Raw genomic sequence first — 20856 nt, 5'->3', positions numbered from 1 at the left:
TGCAACAACTTGCGCATCAATGCATTTGTTGATGCAGCTTGCAAAGGATTCCAGTGGGTCCTTCTTATTTACTTAGCTTCCTCCTTCACTCTTAGTCTTTGTGGCTCCAGGGTTCACCCTCCGCTCTGCTTTGCTTCCATCTTCCTCCTAGGAGCAAGTCAGCTAGATTAAAACACTCCTTATCCCACCTCTGTCTTTTCTGTTTATATTTTTCACATCAACATTGGGTTCATCCTTATATTATGAGCCACGCCATTTCATTTCTTCTAATGCTGTATTATATTTGTAATCCATTCCGCCTCTTTACAATAGATTTCCTTTTATACATATTACAACTGAGTGGCATTTCTGTATATATCATCCTTGGTCCTATAAATCATAGCAGTCTAATCCTTTTACCAGATTAGCATTAAGTAACCATATATCATTGTTCTCTAACTATGCTTTGGTGCAAATATGAGCTCTTAAATTTCAACTTTATTAATACCCAATTCTTTCCGATTGTGAGAAGAGCAATCCCCTCATTTCCTCTCCATCCAGCCGCAGTTGCTTTCTCTCTTAAATTCCAAACAGGAAAATATGTTCTTTGCACGAATGACGTCTTGAGTCCTCCCTGGCTCTCAGGCACAGGGCTGGAGGCCCCAATGATCCTAAATTGGCAGTTCCAATACTAGGCTTGGTGGACGATGGGCCTGTGGGTGAGTGAAGGAGATTTCTCATAGCCTCTAGCATTATCATAGAATCTAAGAATCATGGAGCCATTGAATCCTAGAGTTAGAAGAGACCCCAAGAACGGCCATCCAGTCCAATCCATTCCTGCCATGCAGGAACTCACATTCAAAGCACCTCTGACAGCCTCTGCTTAAAGACCATCAAGGAAGGTCTTTAAGCAGAGGAATGTCTTCCATTGTTGAACAGCTCTTACTGTCAGGAAGTTCTTCCTAATGTTGAGCTGGAATCTCTTTTCCTGGAGCTTGCATCCATTGCTCCATTGTGTCCTATTCTCTGGAGCAGCAGAAAACAAGCTTGCTCCCTCCTCAATATGACACCCCTTCAAATATGACCCCTTAACCTTCTCTTCTCCAGGCTAAACACTCCCAGCTCTCTATGGAGTTTATCACATGGGGAACAATTGGAAGTATAAACAGTGATTAACCCGTGATAATCCCGCAATCGTGCTAATGGTTTTCACATTACATCGTGTTCAAAGCGATATTATCCCATGAATAACCCGTTATTATCATGCAATTGCACTAATGGTTTTCAGACAATGCTGAGGTGATTAAAGTGCCATTAACCCATGAATAACCAGGCAAGAAACGGCAGCAAATCATTCACGGGATTTTCCTTTGCTGTTTATTGCTTGGCTATTCCCTGGTTGTTCACAGGATAATGGCTCTTGTGTTAATCTCATTTTGGTCACGTTTTAATGTCAATTGTGCAATTTTTCTTGGGTTAATCACTGTTTAAATTCCCAATTTCCCTCCATCTGATAAACTCCTATGTCTCTCCCCAAAGGGCTTCATGGTTTCCAGGTCCTTCACCATTTTGGTCACCCTCCTCTGGACACGCTCCAGCGTCTCAGCATCCAGAGGGGGAGGCTTGCCTTTGCCTTCCTCTGAGGCTGAGAGAGTGTGACTCGCCCAACATCAGCCAGTGGGTTTCCATGGCAGAGTGGGGATTCGAACCCTGGTCTCCAGAGTCATAGCCTAACACTCGAACCACTATACCCCTCTATAGTACAAAAACAATTCAAAACATATAACCCACTGAGTGACCTTGGCCAAGTCACACTCTCTCAGCCTCGGAGGATGGCCATGGAGGGGGAAAAGTCCTAAAGAAACTTGCCAATAAAAGCCCCCTGATAGTATTGCCTTGGGGCAGTGGTTCTCCACCTGTGGGTCGGGGGAGAATGACCCTTTCACGGGGGTTGCCTAAGACCATCAGAAAACACTTTATTAATGAAGAAGCATGGGTTAATTTTATAGTTGGGGGTCACCACAATACGGGGAACTGTATTAAAAGGTTGCAGCATTGGGAAGGTTGAGAACCACTGCCTAAGCGTCTCCATAAGTTGGAAATTATATTGTTGTTGTTGTTTTCAGTTTGTTGTTGTTGTGTGCCTTCAAGTCATTTCATAGAATCATATTGTTAGGGATTTGAAGGGTTAAAACACAGCACACAGGGAAATGCTTGATGTGTGTGTGTTTGACCATGAGCATTTCAGCAGAAGGACAAGGCTGATCAGCACAGCTGATGCTCATTGGCTCAAGGACACTTTAGTGTCTAGGTGCAGGTAGCCATGGATGATAACACCACCTGGCTGGATTGCACAGGGGACACTTGTCATGGTTACACACAGGAGCTCACTGGGTTTGGGAGACCACATGTCTGGAGTCTATATAAACCCAGGGGTTACAAGTGATAGCTTGTGGGTTTGTAGTAGGAGTTGGTTTGGTATGCGTTGTGGAGTTTTGGAGATCTGTATTTGTATTATAGCACTGTGAATAAAGAGCAGTTCGGGAGACTTTGCTTCTCTGGTGGTTTATCAGAAGAAGTCTTGCATCGCTTTGCTTGGTGTCCCCGGAGGTTCCTGCATTGCTTCAGTTCCTGGAAGACATCCAGTTGCTGTTATCCTTCCCAATTGACTTTGGAGCCACGCTTCAGCTTCTAAAATTGCTAGCTCTGCTACAAAGGTCTGATTTAACCCCAGGACTCGTTTGAGTTGCTGACAGTGGTTGCTGGACCCCAGCAGTTGCGCTGACACATAGAATCTCTTCCAACTCCATAATTCTATGATTCTATGAAATGACTTGAAGGCACATAACAACAACAAACTGAAAACAATAAAGAGCATCTTAATAATAATAATAATAATAATAATAATAAGATTAAAAGGAGTCCATTTAAAAATACAACCTCGCCCCATTCAAAGCCCTTTCCTTCAAAGCCTTCAGTTTGTCAAAGGGCTGCAAGGAGGGAGCCGTTCCAGCCTCCCAAAGGAGGGGATTCCACTGCTGAGGGGCAGCCACTATGAAGGCCCTGTCCCAGGCCTGTCTTATGGGATGGATTACAACTCTCATCCAGGGCCACAATGAGTGGAGGATGATGGGTCCTGCAGTTACATGCGTCTAGAGGCTGCCCAGTTGGGCATTTTGAGAGCCACCTTTATTTGTGAGCCACCTTTTTGGAAGAAGGCAGCATAGAAATTAAATTAATAACAACAACAACAACAACAACAACAACAACAACAACAAGTCGATGGTGGAAGATGCTTGTTGTGATGCAATTATTCTGTCCCAAAGTATCCCTTGGAACTAGGCAGTGGCATCTTGACCCTGGTTTGCTTGGGAAGTTAAAGAGTGTGGTTCCACCTTGCCAACAAGGCTGCATCTATGCTGCAGAATTAGTGCAGTTTGACACCACTTTAACCGCTATGGCTCAACGCTATAGAATTCTGAAACATGTAGTTCTGTGAGATATTTAGTCCTTTCTGTCAGAAAACTCTAGTGCCACAACAAACTACAAATCCCAGGATTCCATAGCACTGAGCCATGGGAACTAAAGCAGCATCAAACTGTTTTATTCTTGCAGTGCAGATGAGGTCTTAGTGATGAGGGGCAGCTTTTGATGCCCAGAGGAAGACAGAACAGACGCCCCTGAAGCGTCAGGAATGGCAGGCTCACTCTGTTTACCCCATCTTTGTCCAAATCCTCAAGGGTACATTTTGGTATTAAGCCCCCAGCAGTCCCACATCTAGGCCATAATTGTGGGATCTTGCATTTCTGAGAGATGATAGTCCTGCTACTCTGTACTTATGATGTATGGTGGTTTTTTGAAAGGGGTCAAAATAAAGGGATGGCCTCTCATTTGGAAATGAGACAATTGCTAGTTTGGGCTCCTGGCGTCAGCAAAGGCCTGACTTGATGCCTTTGTTTAGCCTGATTTGGTTGTAACTCCAGGTTAGGGATTTAGTAATCATGGGGTCCGGTTATTCAAAGTGAGCTCCGCAGTCTTGCAACAAGGGAGCCTTTGGTTTACCTTTTGGGCACAATACCTCCCTCTGTGGCACCTTTGAGATTAACTGAAAGAGAGAGGAGTTTATCAGACAAGGGGAATTGGAAGTATAATCCAATGGCAATCTGAACGCAATCATGGGGTTTGACTTAATTGCGTGATAGACTGCCACACACAAATTTGGGCAATGGCAATCTATTTTCAGGCAATGGGGAGCCAGTTCGAATGCAATACGTATTTACGTAATTGCGCAAAACTAGCGACTTTAAGTGAATGCGTTCTGGCCCCACTTTCTTTTCATTCGAATTTAAGAGAAATTCCTCCCGTTTGATAAACTCCAGAGCTGGTGGCATGAGCTTTCATAGACTTGATCTACTTCTTCAGATGCATATGGAGGGGAAGAAAGATAATAGCATGAGCTTTCATAGACTTAGGTCTACTTCCTCAGATTAATGGAGTGAAAGGAGGCTAGCAGCACTAGCTTTCGTAGACTTGAGTCCTCCTCTGGACATGCTCCAGGTTGTCCACATCCTTCTTGAATTGTGGAGGCAGGATTCCAGGTGAAGTCTGGCCAAAGCAGAATAGAGTGGTGCTGTTCCTCCTGCCACTGCCACTCCTATCATCCCCAGTCACTGGCCAGCAATCTGGAGCTGATGGAGGCCAGCGACACCCAGATTCCTAGGCAAAAAGGGATACTCTCCTCCTGACAGAGGCCTTTCCTTAGTTCTTGAATGCTCCGTTGAGAGTAAACAGTTCCCATGTGGTTCATGGTTGTCGTTGTTGTTATTATTGTTGCTTTTAGTCCCCTGTGCCAAAAACAAAATGCAAGGAAAGCTGAACTAATTCCCAGAGTTGTAGAAAAAACAAAACAAAGTAAGAACAAAAACAAAGGGAACAAAAAAGAAAAGTGGTCTGGTGCCTTAGCTATTTATTGAATGTTTCATTTTTGTGGCTTTTCTAGGCTCTCTCTCTCTCTCTCTTTCTCTCTCTCTCACACACACACACACACACACAGATATCCAGATACACTGGACAGTGATCCAAGTTAACACAATATGGGCCTTTAGCTGAGGCCCATTTCCCCCCTCACCCTCTCCATTATTTGGACACATGGACGCGTTATTTGGGCTGGAAGTGACGCGATGCGGCATCATCAGAGAAAGGATGATGACACTTGTCTTGACGGCTGGACATGGGAAAGGGACCCAGGTGTCTTAGTGGACCATGGGCTGAAAATGAGCCAAAAATGTAGTGCAACAGCTAAAAAAGCCAATATGATCCTAAATTGCATCAATAGGAGCATACTGTCTAGATTGAGGGAAGTTATAATTCCACTCTATTCTGCTTTGGCCAGACTTCGAAGAGGGAGGTTAAGAGGGGCATGATAGCTATGCTTAAATATTTGAGGAGATGTCCTATTGAGGATGGAGCAAGCTTGTTTTCTGCTGCTCCAGAGACTAGAACACAGAACGATGGATTCAAACTACAGGAAAAGAGATTCCACCTAAATGTTAGGAAAAATCTTTTTACTGGAAGTGTGTGGGACAGTGGAATTTGCCGTCTTTCCACTTCCGCGGGGTTCTTGGGCCCCTAATGCCAGCGAATGTGGAGGACGCACTGTGTTGCTGTTTTGTGGATTTGGGATATTACTGTGTTTTGATGCAAGGCCAACATGGCTACTCTTGCATATGTATCCTCTGAAATAGTATTTTCTGAACTGTATGTTTTTGAGAATGAGAGGCAGCATGGCGTAGTGGTTTGTGCACCAGACTATGGAGTTTTTCACACTGGGGGCTAATTTCGGCACTAAAGAGAGATTGAAGCACATTTAAAGCATCCCACAAATAAAGTGAAAATGCAAGTAATTGCGCAAATGATTATCACACACAATTGTGCAAATAAAGTGATATTGGAAATGCATTGTCACAGAAATCCCAGAAGTAAAAAGATGGACATTAATGCTTCTCTGTGACCACTTTAATGCCGCGTTTTGTGTGACATCATTTCATGTAATTCTCTGATTTTTCCAGGATATTCACGGGATAAACTCCCAATCTCCTTCATGTGATAAACTCCTATGACAGGATTCAAATCCCACTGGGTGACTTTGGGCAAGTCACACTCTCTCAGCCTCAGAGGATGGCTATGGCAAACCCCCACTGAAGAAATGTGCCAAGAAAATGTGTTAGGGTTGCCATAAGTTGGAAATGACCCAAAAGCACACAACAACCAATGTTGTTGAGTGACACAGAACTCTTCTTCATTAGGAAGAATGGGAAACCGAGTAGGTCTCAATGGAGAGGATGGGGGCAAAGGATGCCCTCAATGCCAACCCTTTCCACAGTCCCATGGGGCACAATGGGGCACTTCTGCCTTTGCAGTGCCAAAGTGCCCTTTCGTGGTGATATATATATTTTCCAGGCAAGCCAGATCCCTTCAGAAGAGAAATATTTGCTTTATGATTTACAGAGTGGAGCGACTCGGTTGCCAGTTCCCCAGCTTAGGAAATATCCTCCTTGGTCAGCCTTTTTCTCTCTGATGTTTGTGGAAGGGAGCTTGGTTGTTTCATCCATTGCTGACCTCAGGAAGTCTGTCAGATGCTGAAGTGCAAACACACACAGAGCTCTTGTGCACGAGTTGTTTGTCCGGCTGCGTTCGGCCGACATGAAAGGCCGAGGCTGGACCGAGCCCCAGGCTGTTCTGCAGGACCAGGAAAAAGGCCGCCTTGCAAAGGAAGGGGAAACAGGAGGCCTCCTCCTTTGGAGCAATTGAGGGGGAGGTTGCCAAGTTCCACACAGGACAGGAGGCTCCTGTGCCATGTGGCAGGGCTGGCATCAGCAGTTGACATCAAAAGAAACCACAGCCAACGCCTTTTCTGAGTGCCGACCTTGTTGTGAAGGATGTTTTCTGGGTCACATCAGACACCTGTCGATTTCTGACCATGCATCCATGACCAGCGTAGGACTAGGACTCTGGAAACCAGAGTTTGATTCCCAGCTCAGCCATGAAACCTGTTGGGCAAGTCACACTCTCTCAGCCTCAGGGGAAGGCCATGGCAAGCCTCCTCTGAACAAATCTTGCCAAGCAAACCCCAGGGTATAGGGTGCCACGTTGTTGTTGTTGTTGTTGTTGTTGTTGTTGTGTGCCTTCAAGTTGTTTCTGACATATGGCAACCCTAAGGTGATCTTATAATGGGGTTTTCTTGGCATATTTCTTCAGAGGATGTTTGCCATTGCCTTCCTCTGAGGCAGAGAGAGTGTGACTTGTGAAGCTGAAGGCTGTCATGGCCAGCATCCATAGTTTTCTTGTGGGTTTTTCAGGCTTTGTGGAACTCTTGAAGAATTTGTTTCTGATGTTTTGCCAGCCAGAAGATGCCATTCTCCGAAGCTACCAGCCACAGATGCCAGTGTGACTTGTCCAAGATCACCCAGTGGGTTTCCATGGCCAAACTGGGATTTGAACCTTGGCTTCCCAATGTCCCAGGGAACAGCTCTCAAACCATTACACCACACTGGACCTCCAGGTTTGCCTTAGGGTTGCCATAAGTTGGAAATGACTTGAAGACACACAACAACAACAACTGTTTACTCTGTCTCACTGTGGGTACTTTTAAAGTGAGAGAGATGGAGAAAGAAAAAGCCTGCATCTATGCAGCAGAATTAAGTTGAACAGCGCTCTGACTGCCATGGCGCAATGCCATGGGAGCCTAGGATTTGTAGTTTGGTAAGGTATGGTATATAATGTTACTTACCTGTTGGTAATACTGAGATGTTTGTTTTTAAAGTAAGTATACTTTAGCTATTTTCAAATCTCAAAAAATGCAGTTTGACTTCTAAGACTGCATTTCGTTTGGCCAATAAAGGCATCCCTGATGGATTTTTGTTTGGACTTTTTTTAGTTTTGGACTTTTAGGGGATAGTCCTCTCGATCCCCAGGGAAAGCCCAAGAGCTGAAGGCCAGTCCAGCTTTCAGTATTACAGCACACACATCCATCCATCCATCCATCCATGTTATGCCTGTACCTAAATGCTTTGGTAAGAGCAAAGGAAGCAACTTGCTGTGGCAGCTTTTGAAATCTTCCAGCTGCCCTCCCCTTTCAATGGCTGAGGCCCTTTCCTTGCCAACCGTTTCTGGCTTGAGGCTGGCAAAGAAATCCCTGGTGCCTCTTGAACCAACCACAGCCTCCAAACAAATAAGCCTTAGTGCCTCTTTCAGAAAGAAAGGAGGAAGACACACTCTTTTTGGATCTAAAAGCATTCTCCCAGTCTTGGGCATCCCCTCCTTGCCAAAAATTGCTAACTAAGAGACTCAAGAAAAGTGGGACAAGTCAACAGGAATTCCTTGGCAAGAAGCGGAAAAACAAAATGTCTCAGGTCAGATATTCACAGCCCAAGAATGATTGCAATGTTTGTTACAGTAACACCCCAAATCCACAAAACAGATATTTTTATTGGGTCAATCCAAATGCACAAAATACACAATGCAAGCTTCCAAAGGTCCCCAGGCAAAGGTGTTAAGAATCATACAGGAGAATATATATATGATGTTAACCATAGGCTACCTTTTTGATGTTCCATGGAGATACATCTATGCAAGATGGTCCCTTTCCTTCTGACCATGTGGCACTGGGAACAAAGTCTTCCAAAGTCTGTGGGGTAAAATTTGCATCCCATTAGCAATACAAAAAGGTACATCCAAATTTTCCAAAATCCACAAAACAGGGATGCCTTTAATCAGCCTCTGGCTTGCGTGGATGTACCTCCATGGAACATCAAAAACCATCTGAGAAATTGCAAACCTGAGGCTAACCTTGTCATTTGATAACTTTCCCCCTCCTGTTTGATTCTTGACCCTTTTGCCTGACGAAGAAGCCACTGGAGCTTGAGAGGCTTGCATCATGTGCATTTTGTGCATTGTGGTTCATGGTATCCCTGTTTTGTGGAATTCGGATGTTATTGTACTTCACTCTTCTTCGCTACAACTCAGCCTTATCTTTTGCGTTATCTGTTTGCATTATCCTTTTGCAAGGAAAAGGAGATCTGGAGGAACTGTTTTGTGGGCCAAATGGGGTCCCAGGGCCTCCCCTTGCCCAACCCTGGCTTACTGCTTATTGCTTGGCTTTTGAGGCATTTTAAACACAATTCTTTTATAAACCTATTTCTGTCTCTTAGAAGAAAACGCTGGCGAAGAAGAAGAGATGCCCCCTTTCAGATACAGGCCAAATGGTAAGAGCAACGGGATTGCAAATGAAGGGCATCTCTCCCCTTTTATTCCAAGGCTGGGAGATCTTGTCTCTAGATACGAACCTGCCTGGATGGGGGTCCCATGCCAACCTGGCATGGCAGTGCCCCCAATCATCTCTCCTAATTCCTCATCTCCATCTTCATCCATCCTTCACAGGCCGGATGAGGACCAACTGCAGTGAATGCGAGAAGACCCTGACTCTCCAAACGTCCGTGAAAATCCTCTACGGCTTCGTTGTTTTGCTCGTCGTGGCAGTGGTGGTCCTCGCGGCGTTGGGTGAGTTGGTAGAGCCAAGGAAGTTACTTTTTTTACAATGACAATAAGCCCTTCACATTTGTTGGGGTAAGTGGCATAGGATCCCCGTGAAACTGGAAAAACCACAAATAAGAAAATGCCTCTCTAGGAATCTCTAGGTCCTCCAGAGCAACTCTGTGGTCAACCTCTGCCAGAATTTGACCATAGAATCATGCTGGAGGACCTACAAATGCCTAGAGATGTGTTTTCATAGAATCATAGAGTTGGAAGAGACTGCACGGGCCCTGATCCAGTCCAACCCCCTTCTGCCATGCAGGAAATCCAAATCAAAGCATCCCCAATAGATGGCCATCCAGCCTCTGTTTAAAGACCTCCAAGGAAGGAGACTCCACTATACTCCAAGGAAGGAGTGTGTTCCACTCTTGAACAGCCCTTACTCTCAGGAAGTTCCTCCTAATGTTGAGCTGGAATCTCTTTTCCTGCAGCTTGCATCCATTGCTCCGGGTCCTAGTCTCTGGAGCAGCAGAAAACAAGCTTGCTCCCTCCTCAATATGACATCCCTTCAAATATTTAAACAGGGCTATCATATCACCTCTTAACCTTCTTTTCTCCAGGCTAAACATACCCAGCTCCCTAAGGTGTTCCTCATAGGGCTTGGTTTCCAGACCCTTCACCATTTTAGTCGCCCTCCTCTGGACATGCTCCAGTTTCTCAATGTCCTTTTTGAATTGTGGTGCCCAGCACTGGACACAATATTCCAGGTGGGGCCTGACCAGAGCAGAATATTCCTCTAGGAATCTCTAAGTCCTCCAATGCAACTCTCTGGTCAACGTCCAGCAGAATTTCTCTGGAGGACCTAGAGATTCTTAGAGAGAATATAGTAATCAAATCCTCAAATAATCAAATATACAAAAGTCGAAGCCGCAAATGTGTAGGGCCAAGTGTAATTTCATTAACATAAACATAAACAACAAACATTAAATGGACAAACATGAAACATAAACGCACATATAAATTACAACCTTTCCATCCATACAAAAATACTATCAGTCTTGACTTCTTATGTACCTGACTTCATAAGGCTAGATTTGCTTAATGTTTTCACCTTCTGATTTACTAATTTATTTATGTATCTCAAACAGTAGTTTATTCATATAGTTTGAGGACTAATTCATTCTGTTTTTGCTTTAACCTTTCAACACTACTTTTTTCCAACAGTTTTCACAATGTTCTTCAATCAGAGCCCATTGCTTCCCAACATTTCCCACATCCTTAGCATTTAACTAAGGCTTCTTCTTCTGGGAGATTTCAACATCCCCCTTGAGTCCAGTTCATCAGATCTTACAGGGGCGGCTCGGGAGTTCATGTGCCCCATGACCAACATGGTCCTATCCCAGATCGTCTTTGGGTCCACACATTGCGCTAGTCATACTCTCAATGCGATCTTTTGTTCGGAGCAGGAACATCCATGGGTGGAAGTAATTCAAACTTTCCCCCTGTCATGGACGGATCATTTCCTGGTTAAAGTTGGCCTGAAGGCCATTACCAGTTACCCCCCCCCCGGGGGTGGGGGACCTATTAGAATGGTCCGCCCTCAAAGATTAATGGAACCCAAAAGGTTCCAGGAAGCCCTAGAGGGTGCAATGGCTGGTAACATCGGCAACTCTTGTCGAAGCTTTGGTAACCACCTGGAACAACGATCTCACGAAGGCTAACGACACAATCGCTCCCAAGCGTCCTTTTCAGCCCGCTCCTAATAGGAATCCATGGTATACTGAAGATCTTAGGAAAATGAAGCAGGCTGCACAACGACTAGAGCGCCGCTGGCAAAAGACTCATCACTTATCCGACAAGACACATCATAGGACTTCTCTTAAAGCCTATCGAGTGGCAATAAATGCAGCAAATAAATCTTACTTTTCTGCATCTGTTGCGTCTGCAAAGTCTCGTCCGGAAGAGCTTTTCAAGGTGGTTAAGAAGTTAACACAGATTCCTCCCACCTTGAACCCGTTACTACAACCTACAGAGGCCTGCTGTGACACTTTCAAGGACTACTTTGCAGATAAAATCTCTTGGATAAGGGCCGACTTAGACGCCAGCCTTAATAGGGAAATGACAAGAGAGGTATCCAGTGACTCCGCTAATGAGATTCTTTTGGATCCATTTCAGTCTCTGAGACAAGCTTCTTGGAAAGGTCAAAAAGACCACTTGCCCTCTCGCCCCCTGCCCCTCATGGTCAGCCATCCAGGGAGGGGAGGCTACTAGGAGTCTCTTAAGATCCATAATTAATGCCTCCCTCAGAGAAGGCTGTGTTCCAGCCAGTCTGAAACTGGCTGTGGTCAAACCAATTCTTAAAAAGCCTGCCCTTGACCCTCTTGAAAGATCCAATTATCGGCCAGTATCGCTTTTACCGTTTTTGGGTAAGGTGATCGAGAGGTCCGTTGCCAACCAACTCCAGGCAGTCTTGGATGACACCGATTATCTTGATCCATTTCAAACCGGTTTCAGATCAGGATACGGAGTGGAGACCGCCATGGTCACCTTGGTCGATGATCTCCGTCTATGCATTGACAGGGGAAGTGTAGCCCTGTTGGTGCTCTTGGACCTCTCAGCGGCCTTCGATACCATCGACCATGCTATCCTTTTGGAACGCCTGAGGGAATTGGGAATCGGGGGCACTGCTTTGCAGTGGTTCTGGTCCTATCTCTCGGGCAGATTCCAGATGGTGCCACTTGGCAACAGTTGTTCGGCCAAGAGGGCGCTCACATCGGGCGTCCCTCAGGGTGCGATACTGTCGCCAATGCTTTTCAACATTTGCATGAAGCCGCTAGGTGAGATCATCCGGAAACATGGGGCGCAGTGTTATCAGTACGCTGATGACACCCAAATCTGCTTCTCTATGTCTCGGACTGCTTCAGTGAGCAAGGATGGCATCTCCCCTCTGAATGACTGTCTGCGGTCGGTAATGGATTAGATGAGGGAAAACAGACTTAAACTGAATCCAAATAAAACGGAGGTACTCGCTATAGGCAATCCCAATCCGGGTATGGTGATCTGTTCTCCAGTTCTGGACGGGGTCACACTTCCCCTAAAGGACTGTGTTCGTAGCTTGGGGGTACTCCTGGACTTGTCGCTTCAGCTGTCATCTCAGGTGGATGCGACGGCCAGGAGCGCCTGTTATCCGCTTTGGCTGATTCGCCAGCTGCGACCCTTCCTGGAACGGGAAAACCTAGAAACGGTTGTACACTCACTGGTAACCTCTCGTCTCAGTTTATGCAATGCGCTTTACTTGGGGCAGCCCTCATGCCATGCTCGGAAGCTGCAGTTGGTACAAAATATGGCAGCCAGATTGGTAACAGGGAGTTCAAAATTTGAATCCATTACACCTATTTTAAAATCCCTACACTGGCTCCCTATTAGCTTCCGGGCACAGTATCAGGTGTTGGTTATTACCTATACAGCCCTAAATGGCTTGGGTCCGACATACCTGAGGGAACGCCTCCTCCCATACAATCCTTCCTGCTGCACTCTCAGGTCCTCTGGGAAGAATCTCTTGCAGTCCCAGAAAACCAGACTGGTAACCACTTCCCAGAGGACATTTTCCGTTGCCGCTCCAAAACCCTGGAACGATTTACCGGATGAGATCCACCAAATAACATCTTTAGGTGCCTTCAAGGAGGCAATAACAACGGATCTTTTCCGGCAAGCCTTCCCAAATTGACCTCCTGGGAATGTTCACTCTCCAGTTGGGAATTGTCATTTTTGCTGGTATTTTAAGGTGGGACGGAGATAGGGAATTGGATTTTATATGCTTTGCTATGTTTTTACTTGTGGTTTGTTGTGTTTTATGTTTATTGTTCTTATGTTTGTTTTTACCCGCCTCGATCCAATACAGGGAGAAGCGGGATATAAATAATAATAATTAGTAGTAGTAGTAGTATTAACCAGCAGGTTAATTTATCTAATTCAATCATATCAAGTAATTTAAATAACCAGCCGCCTATCGAGGGAAATTTTGCAGTTGTCCAGTTCTGAGGAAGTTACTTTTTGGAAGCCCATTGGGTTTCCGTTGCTTGCAAAGGGCTTGACACTTGTCGTCTCATTGGGAAAAAGTAGCTTGGGACGCGTTGCGTGCTGCGCCGCTTGTTTGTTAATTTTTTTGTTGCTTTCTGTCACTTTTTGGGAGACAAACTTGGCAGCAATTGGGGTTGACCGGTGGCTTCCATTTCATGGTAAATCCACACTGGATTTTTGTCTGAACTTTAGAAGAACTGTCTGGGGCTGCGTCCACACTGGAGAGATAACTCAGTTTGGCACCACTTTAACTGCCCTGGCTCATTGCTATGGAATTCTGGGAGTTGGAGTTTGTTGTGGGCCCAGAGCGGAGCATGTTTTAACATGATTTTTCAAAAAAATCCTGCCATTCTCTTATCCATCGCAGTGGCTGCTGATGGCTCCCATACGAAGGAGGCGGTGAATCTGCTCTGAGTTATAATTTAAACATTAAAGGAACCATACAAAATGTTGAACCTATATTGTGTGGGGCAAAAGGAGCCTAGCATCTAACCTGCACTGCAGAATTAATGCAGTTTGACACCACTTTTGCTGGCATGGCTCCATGTGATTTGTACTTTTGTAAGATGCCTAGCCTTTGGTGGCAAAACATAGTACAAATCCCGGGGTTCCATAGCATTGAACCATGGCTGTTAAAGTGATGTCAAACAGCATTATTTCTGCAGTGAGGATGCACCCTCTGTGCCTGAGGCATGATTGCCTCCCTTCCTTCCATTGCGCCAGAAAGAAGAACCCAAACTTCCTTCTTCATCTGAAATTTGGCAATGGAAGACCACCCTCCATGGCCTCCTGGCTTCCAAACATGCCCAGATGGTGCAGCCCAGGCTGGGAGCCACATCCCAGTCCTCCTTGCCCTCTAAAAGACGACCAGCCTATGCCCAAAAACACAGTTTTTCCCATTGTGTTATTTCTGGGCAGCCAGTGGCTGGTCCCTCTTGGGATACTGTACCCTGAATCCCTGCCGTAGCTTTCGTGGGCCTGGCGCTCGTCCCACAGTCGTAACCCTGAGGTTTGGGTCCCTTGCCAGCATGAAGAGCTGTCAATTCTGCAGCCCAACCACAATGCCTCCTTGGTGGGTGGCAGAAGGGAATGAACAGGAGAGGAGGCTTGCAAAGATGGGAAGCTGCCCTTCTGTGCTGAATGATCATAGACTCATAGAATCCTAGAGTTGGAAGAGACCTCAAGGGCCCTGATCCAGTCCAACCCCATTCTTCCATGCAGGAACTCTCAATCAAAGCACCCCCAAGCGATGGCCATCCAGCCTCTGTTTAAATACCTCCAAAGAAAGTGATGCCACACTCTCCATTGAAGGAGTGTGTCCCACTGTCAAACAGCTCTTACTGTCAAGAAGTTCCTCCTAATGTTGAGGTGGAATCTCTTTTCCTGGAGCTTGCATCCATTGTTCCATGTTTTAGTCCAGTGGTTCTCAACTTGTAGGTCATGACCCCTTTGGGGGTCGAATGATCCTTTCACAAGGGTTGCCTAAGACTATCGGAAAACACATATTTCTCATGGTCTTAGGAACCGAGACACCACAATGTTATGGTTGGGGGTCACCACAACATGAGGAACTGTTGAGAACCACTGTTCTAGTCTCTGGAGCAGCAGAAAACAAGCTCCTCAACATGACCTCCCTTCAAATATTTAAACAGGGCTCTCATCATATCACCTCTTAACCATCTTCTCTCCAGGCTAAACATCCCCAGCTCCCTAAGTTGTTCTTCAAAGGGCATGGTTTCCAGGCCCTTCACCATGATAATGCCTTGGTGCCATCTAACTCAATGGTGGCAGCTCTGATAGGCAGCAACCGTTTTTTTCCAGGATTTGTAGCAGGGTACTTTTCGCAGGAGATGCTGGTGAGGAATGAACCTGCGGCCTTCTGCACAGGGAGGTAGGAAGCAGCCTTGTAGCATCATAGAATCCTAGATCTGGAGGACAATCTAAGGGTTATCCAGTCCAAACCCCTTCTGCCATGCAGGAATAGAGAATGTCCTATATTCCTAGAGTTGGAAGAGACCCCAATGGCCATCCAGTCTAACACTCTTCTGCCGTGCAGGAATACATAAAATCCTGGAGCTGGAAAGGACCTCTGAGTGTCATCCAAACCCCTACTGCTATGCAGGAATACATAGAAACCTAGAGTTGGAAGAGCCCCCCAAAAGGGCCATCCAGTCCAACCCAATTCTGCCATGCAGGAACTCACAATCAAAGCATCCCTGACAGATGGCCATCCAGCCTCTGTTTTAAAAACCCTAAAGAAGGAGACTCCACCACACTTCTGGGGACCACATTTATACACTCCACCCTTCCCATTCCAGACCATTTCCCCACATATGGGGAAAAGAGTGTAGGCTCAAGCCCCATAGAAAATCATGGGGCTGGGGCACTTGCAGCGCAGCACAGGGTGCACCGTACAGGTAGTGCTCCATTACTTCTTCCAGGGCCTTCTCTGTAAGCTCACAGCTGCGGAAGGCAAGCCTTCCTATGGGGAGGGCTGACTGTTTTGTGCCAAATCCCTGGGCAGAGAGTGTCTATCAGTGATGTACATTGGGGCCTTGGTATCTGCTGGGGTTTGGTTCCAGGAACACCTCTGGATCTCTTCCGGGAGGCCTTCCCAAATTGACCTCCTGGGAATGTTCACTCTCCAGTTGGGAACTGTCGTTTTGAATGGTATTTTAAGGTGGGAGGGAGATAGGGAATTGGATTTTATATGTTTTGCTATGTTTTTTACTTGTGGCTTGTTGTGTTTATTTTTATTGGTCTTATGTTTGTTGTTACCTGCCTCGATCCAATACAGGGAGAGGCGGGATACAAATAATAATAATAATAATAATAATAATAATAATAATAATTATTATTATTATTATTATTATTATTATTATATCAAAATCCATGGATGCTCAAGTCCCATTAAATATAATGGCATAGTAAAATGGTACCCCGTATATAAAATGGCAAAAATCAAGGTTTGCTGTTTTGAATTTACATACATTGGGCCCTTCGTATCGTATCTCCTGGGGTTTGATTCCAAGAGCCTCTGTGGATATCAAAATTTGTGGATGCTCAAGTCCCACTGAATACAGTTGTGTAATAAAATGGTGTCCCTTATATAAAATGGCAAAATCAAGGTTTGCTTTTTGGAATTTATATTCCAAACTATGAATGATTTGAATCCATGGATAAGGCATCTGTGGAGCCAGAAAGCTGACTGTGCTTTTAAGTCTTTTACTTGAGTCTCAAGTCCTTGCAAGATACAGTTAGCCCTCCATATCCACAGATTCTTTATCCACAGACCCAACCATCCACGGCTTGAAAATATTTTTTAAAATATATGAATTCGATACATGACTTTTGCCATTTTATATAAGGGGCACCATTCTGGTATGCCATTGAATTTAATGGGATACGAGCATCCATGGATATTGCTATCCTTGGCAGTCCTGGAACCAAACCCCAACTGATGATCAACAATCCAGTCCTCTCCAAAGGAAACAAAGGCTGTAAAAAGGGAGGCTCTTGTATGTTTGCCTTGCTCCAGGACTACAAAAGGGCCTTTTCTGCAGTCCAACAAGGCTGTTGAATCCATTTTGAGGCAGGAGTGGCTGTTGATTCAGCGCCAGAAGAAAATCGCACCCAAGAAAACAGCATGCGCCCACTGGACTCCTTTTTGCCTTTTGCTTCTGGCAGCCTGGGATCCCAGCCCTCCTGTGCGCTTCTGGACCTCCACTAAACATAAGGCGTAAGAGCAGGAAAAACTCTGGCTAAGCATCTCCCTTGTAAATTCAGTCTGGGGAGGAAACAGGCAAGGCAGGAATGGACCCAGGGAGACACTCCTAACGCTGGAAAGTCTGAGCAACATTTCCATGCAAGGAACAGTCCGCTCTCAGAAGAGCTTTCAGTCTTGCGTTTGGAGGGCTGTAAGCACAGGGAGAGCAGTTGGGGTGCAGCAGCACCAACGACTGTATTTTTGCTTTTAAGTTTCGTTTGAATAGGATAATAGACTCATCGAATCGTAGAGTTCGAAGAGACCACACGGGCCCTGATCCAGTCCAACCCATTCTTCTGCCATGCAGGAACTCTCAATCAAAGTATCCCCGACAGATGGCCACCCAGCCTCTGTTTAAAGACCTCCAAAGGGGGAAACTCCAAGGCATCAGCTTCTTCCTCTGTCAAACAGCCCTCACTGTCAGGAAGATCCTCCCAATGTTGAGCTGGAATCTCTTTTCCTCCTAGTTTGCATCCATTGTTCTGGTTCTGTTCTCTGGAGCAGCAGAAAACAAGCTTGCTCCCTCCTCAATATGGCATCCTTTCAAATACTTAAACACCTGTTAACCATCTCTTCTTCAGGTTAAACATATCCAGTTTCCAGACCCTTCACCATTTTAGTCGCCCTCCTCTGGACATGTTCCAACTTCTCAACATCCTTTTTGAACCAGAACTGGACACAGCATAAAATAAATAAAATAATAAAATAAAACTTTTATTTATATCCCGCTTTTCTGTGACTGGACAATCAAAGCGGCTCACAACATGTTAGAATCCACATTTACAAATTGAAGTCCCAAATTACCCCCCTTAAAACAGGATTAAACAAGTTACAATTAAAACATCTATTAAAAACACAATGAAATAAAGCCAGGACAGCGCGGGGGCTGATCCATGATGTGGGGGCAGTCATTCTGTGGCCGGACACCTTTATTCAGGAAAGGCCTGCCGGAAGAGACCCGTCTTGACAGCTGGCAATTGGACGGATCTCGTCCGGCCGGCAGTTCCATAGTTTGGGAGCCATTGCAGAGAAGGCCCTCTGGGAGGGAGCAGTTAGTCTGGGTTTTAAAGGCTGCAATAGATTCCTCCCAGAGGACCGGAGGGTGCAGCGGGGCGGATTGTATGGGAGCAGGCAATCCTTCAAATAGGTTGGGCCCAAGCCATGGAGGGCTGGAGCATTATTCCAGGTGGGGCCGGACCAAAGCAGAATAGCACTGTTCTGCAACACTCTCTTCCCACACCACAATTCATAGAATCATAGAATCATAGAATCGTAGAGTTGGAAGAGACCACTAGGGCCATCCAGTCCAACCCCATTCTGCCATGCAGGAAATCCAAATCAAAGCATCCCTGACAGATGGCCATCCAGCCTCTGTTTAAAGACCTCCAAGGAAGGAGACTCTATCACCCTCCGAGGAACGAGTGCATTCCACTGCCGAACAGCCCTTACTCTCAGGAAGTTCCTCCTAATGTTCAGGTGGAATCTCTTTTCCTGTAGCTTGCATCCATTGTTCCGGGTCCTGTTCTCTGGAGCAGCAGAGAACAAGCTTGCTCCCTCTGCAATATGACATCCTTTCAAATATTTAAACAGGGCTATCATATCACCTCTTAACCTTCTTTTCTCCAGGCTAAACATCCCCAGCTCCCTAAGTCGTTCCTCATAGGGCATGGTTTCCAGACCCTTCACCATTTTTGTCGCCCTCCTTTGGACACGCTCCAGTTTCTCAATGTCCTTTCTGAATTGTGGTGCCCAGAACTGGACACAATATTCAAATGAGTTGATCCTGCCAGCTTCTTTATTGTTCACCTTCCACAACCATGCACAGAAAAAGAGGACACAATGGCACAGAGGATTCTGACTTTGGTGTTCAATCACATATCTTTACACTTGGGCATCTTATCTGGTTGCTTCATGGCTGCCTTTCCAAGATGTAGGCTGCTGCCGCACTGCAAAATTAATGCTGCATGACACCACTTTAACTGCCAAGGCTCCTTACTATGGAATCCTGGAATTTGTAGTTTGCTACGGCACAAGAGTTCTGTGACAGAGAAGGCAAAATAGCTCTGTTATTGTTGTTGTTGTATACCTTCAAGTTGTTTCCTACTTATGGCAACCCTAAGGCAAATCCATCACAGAATTTCCTTGGCAATATTTGTTCAGAGGAGGTTTGCCATTGGACCTTTCCACACAGGGCACAGAAGTAGGGTCAGTTCACATTGGTCAATACGTATTCGCGTTATAATGCATCGTTCATTCACACCCGCGCTCTCTGAATACGCTTTGCTGATGTGTATTCGCGTCATATCGCATCGTTCATTCACACCTGGGCGGCCTTCCGAATCGAGGTTTTGCGAATCGGCCAATGCGTATTCAGGCAAAGTGAGGCAAGTGCAGATTAGATAACCACACCAGCCCAATACAATGTGTATTGGCCGATGCGCATCGGCAGCTTTGCGCATGCTCTGTGGGGCTCTGAATGGGGCACAACATTTTTAACTTCCAGGGTGAAGAATGAGGTCACTGTTTAGCGCGTAATATTGCGAGAATTGCTGCCTTTTGCCACTTACAAAAGGGGTATGCACCATCTGTATATTTGTGTGTGTGTGTGTGTGTGTATACAGTGGACCCTTGTTATACGCTGGGGTTTGGTTCCAAGATCCCCCGTGTATAACAAAATCCGTGTATGCTCAATCCCATTAAATATAATGACATAGCAAAATGGTGTCCTTATAAAAAATGAAAAATCAAGGTAAATGTACACTTTTTTGGGACATTTTGGGACATTTTCAAACCATGTATGCTTGAATCCATGTATAAAAATCCATGTATAAGAAGGGCCGACTGTATATATATATGCACACACATAAATACATACATACATACTTATATATATACATACATACTTATATATATATATACATATAGTGGTACAGCCAAAAGTGAGATGCCTTTTTTATGTGTACACACACATTTCTCTGTATGAGTGTTAATATACACACACACACACACACACACACACACACACAGTGTGAAGCCGTATTTATATGTGTACACACACAGCTGTCTGTGTGTGTGTGTGTGTATACATACATATACATATACACACACACTCGCATATATACACACACACACACACACACACACACAAACTGTGGAGCAGCCGAAAGTGTAATGCTGCGTGTATATGCTTACACACACATACATATACATATACATTTCCCCCCACACACACACACAAAAGGTTTCTGCTTTATCTCGTCGTTCAGTGGAAAAATGGCTCCCCAGCCCCGGCGGTTGTCCTGAAAGGGGAAAGGGCCAACGGAAGGAGAAGGGGGAAATTCCAGCGCAGCATCATGGGAAATTTGTAACCGGTGGTCTTCAGGAGAACCAGCGGATTGGATGTACACACCAGCCAAAGCAGCAGAGGTTTCGCACTGACCATCAATACGGATCCCGCCGATCCACTAATTTTGCGGACTCGCAAAACAGAGGAGCCGGCT

At 45.5% G+C, this 20856-nt stretch overlaps 1 protein-coding gene across 1 annotated transcript in view; it reads left to right on the top strand.

The window, feature by feature from the left end:
- SCARA3 (scavenger receptor class A member 3) overlaps positions 1-20856 on the top strand; it is a 37900-nt gene that overhangs the window by 1690 nt on the left and 15354 nt on the right. Inside the window, exons 2-3 of the mRNA XM_089528698.1 lie at positions 9189-9242; positions 9418-9537. Of these exons, the coding sequence (XP_089384824.1) occupies positions 9189-9242; positions 9418-9537 (174 nt within the window). The remainder of the gene's footprint in view (positions 1-9188; positions 9243-9417; positions 9538-20856) is intronic.

This window comes from Sceloporus occidentalis, unplaced genomic scaffold (assembly GCF_023333645.1).
Source record: "Sceloporus occidentalis isolate IW3139 unplaced genomic scaffold, rSceOcc1.0.p SCAF_6, whole genome shotgun sequence".
NCBI lineage: Eukaryota > Metazoa > Chordata > Lepidosauria > Squamata > Phrynosomatidae > Sceloporus > Sceloporus occidentalis.
The sequence above is the reverse complement of the archived record's forward strand: the minus strand, read 5'-3'. Positions and strand labels throughout refer to the sequence as shown.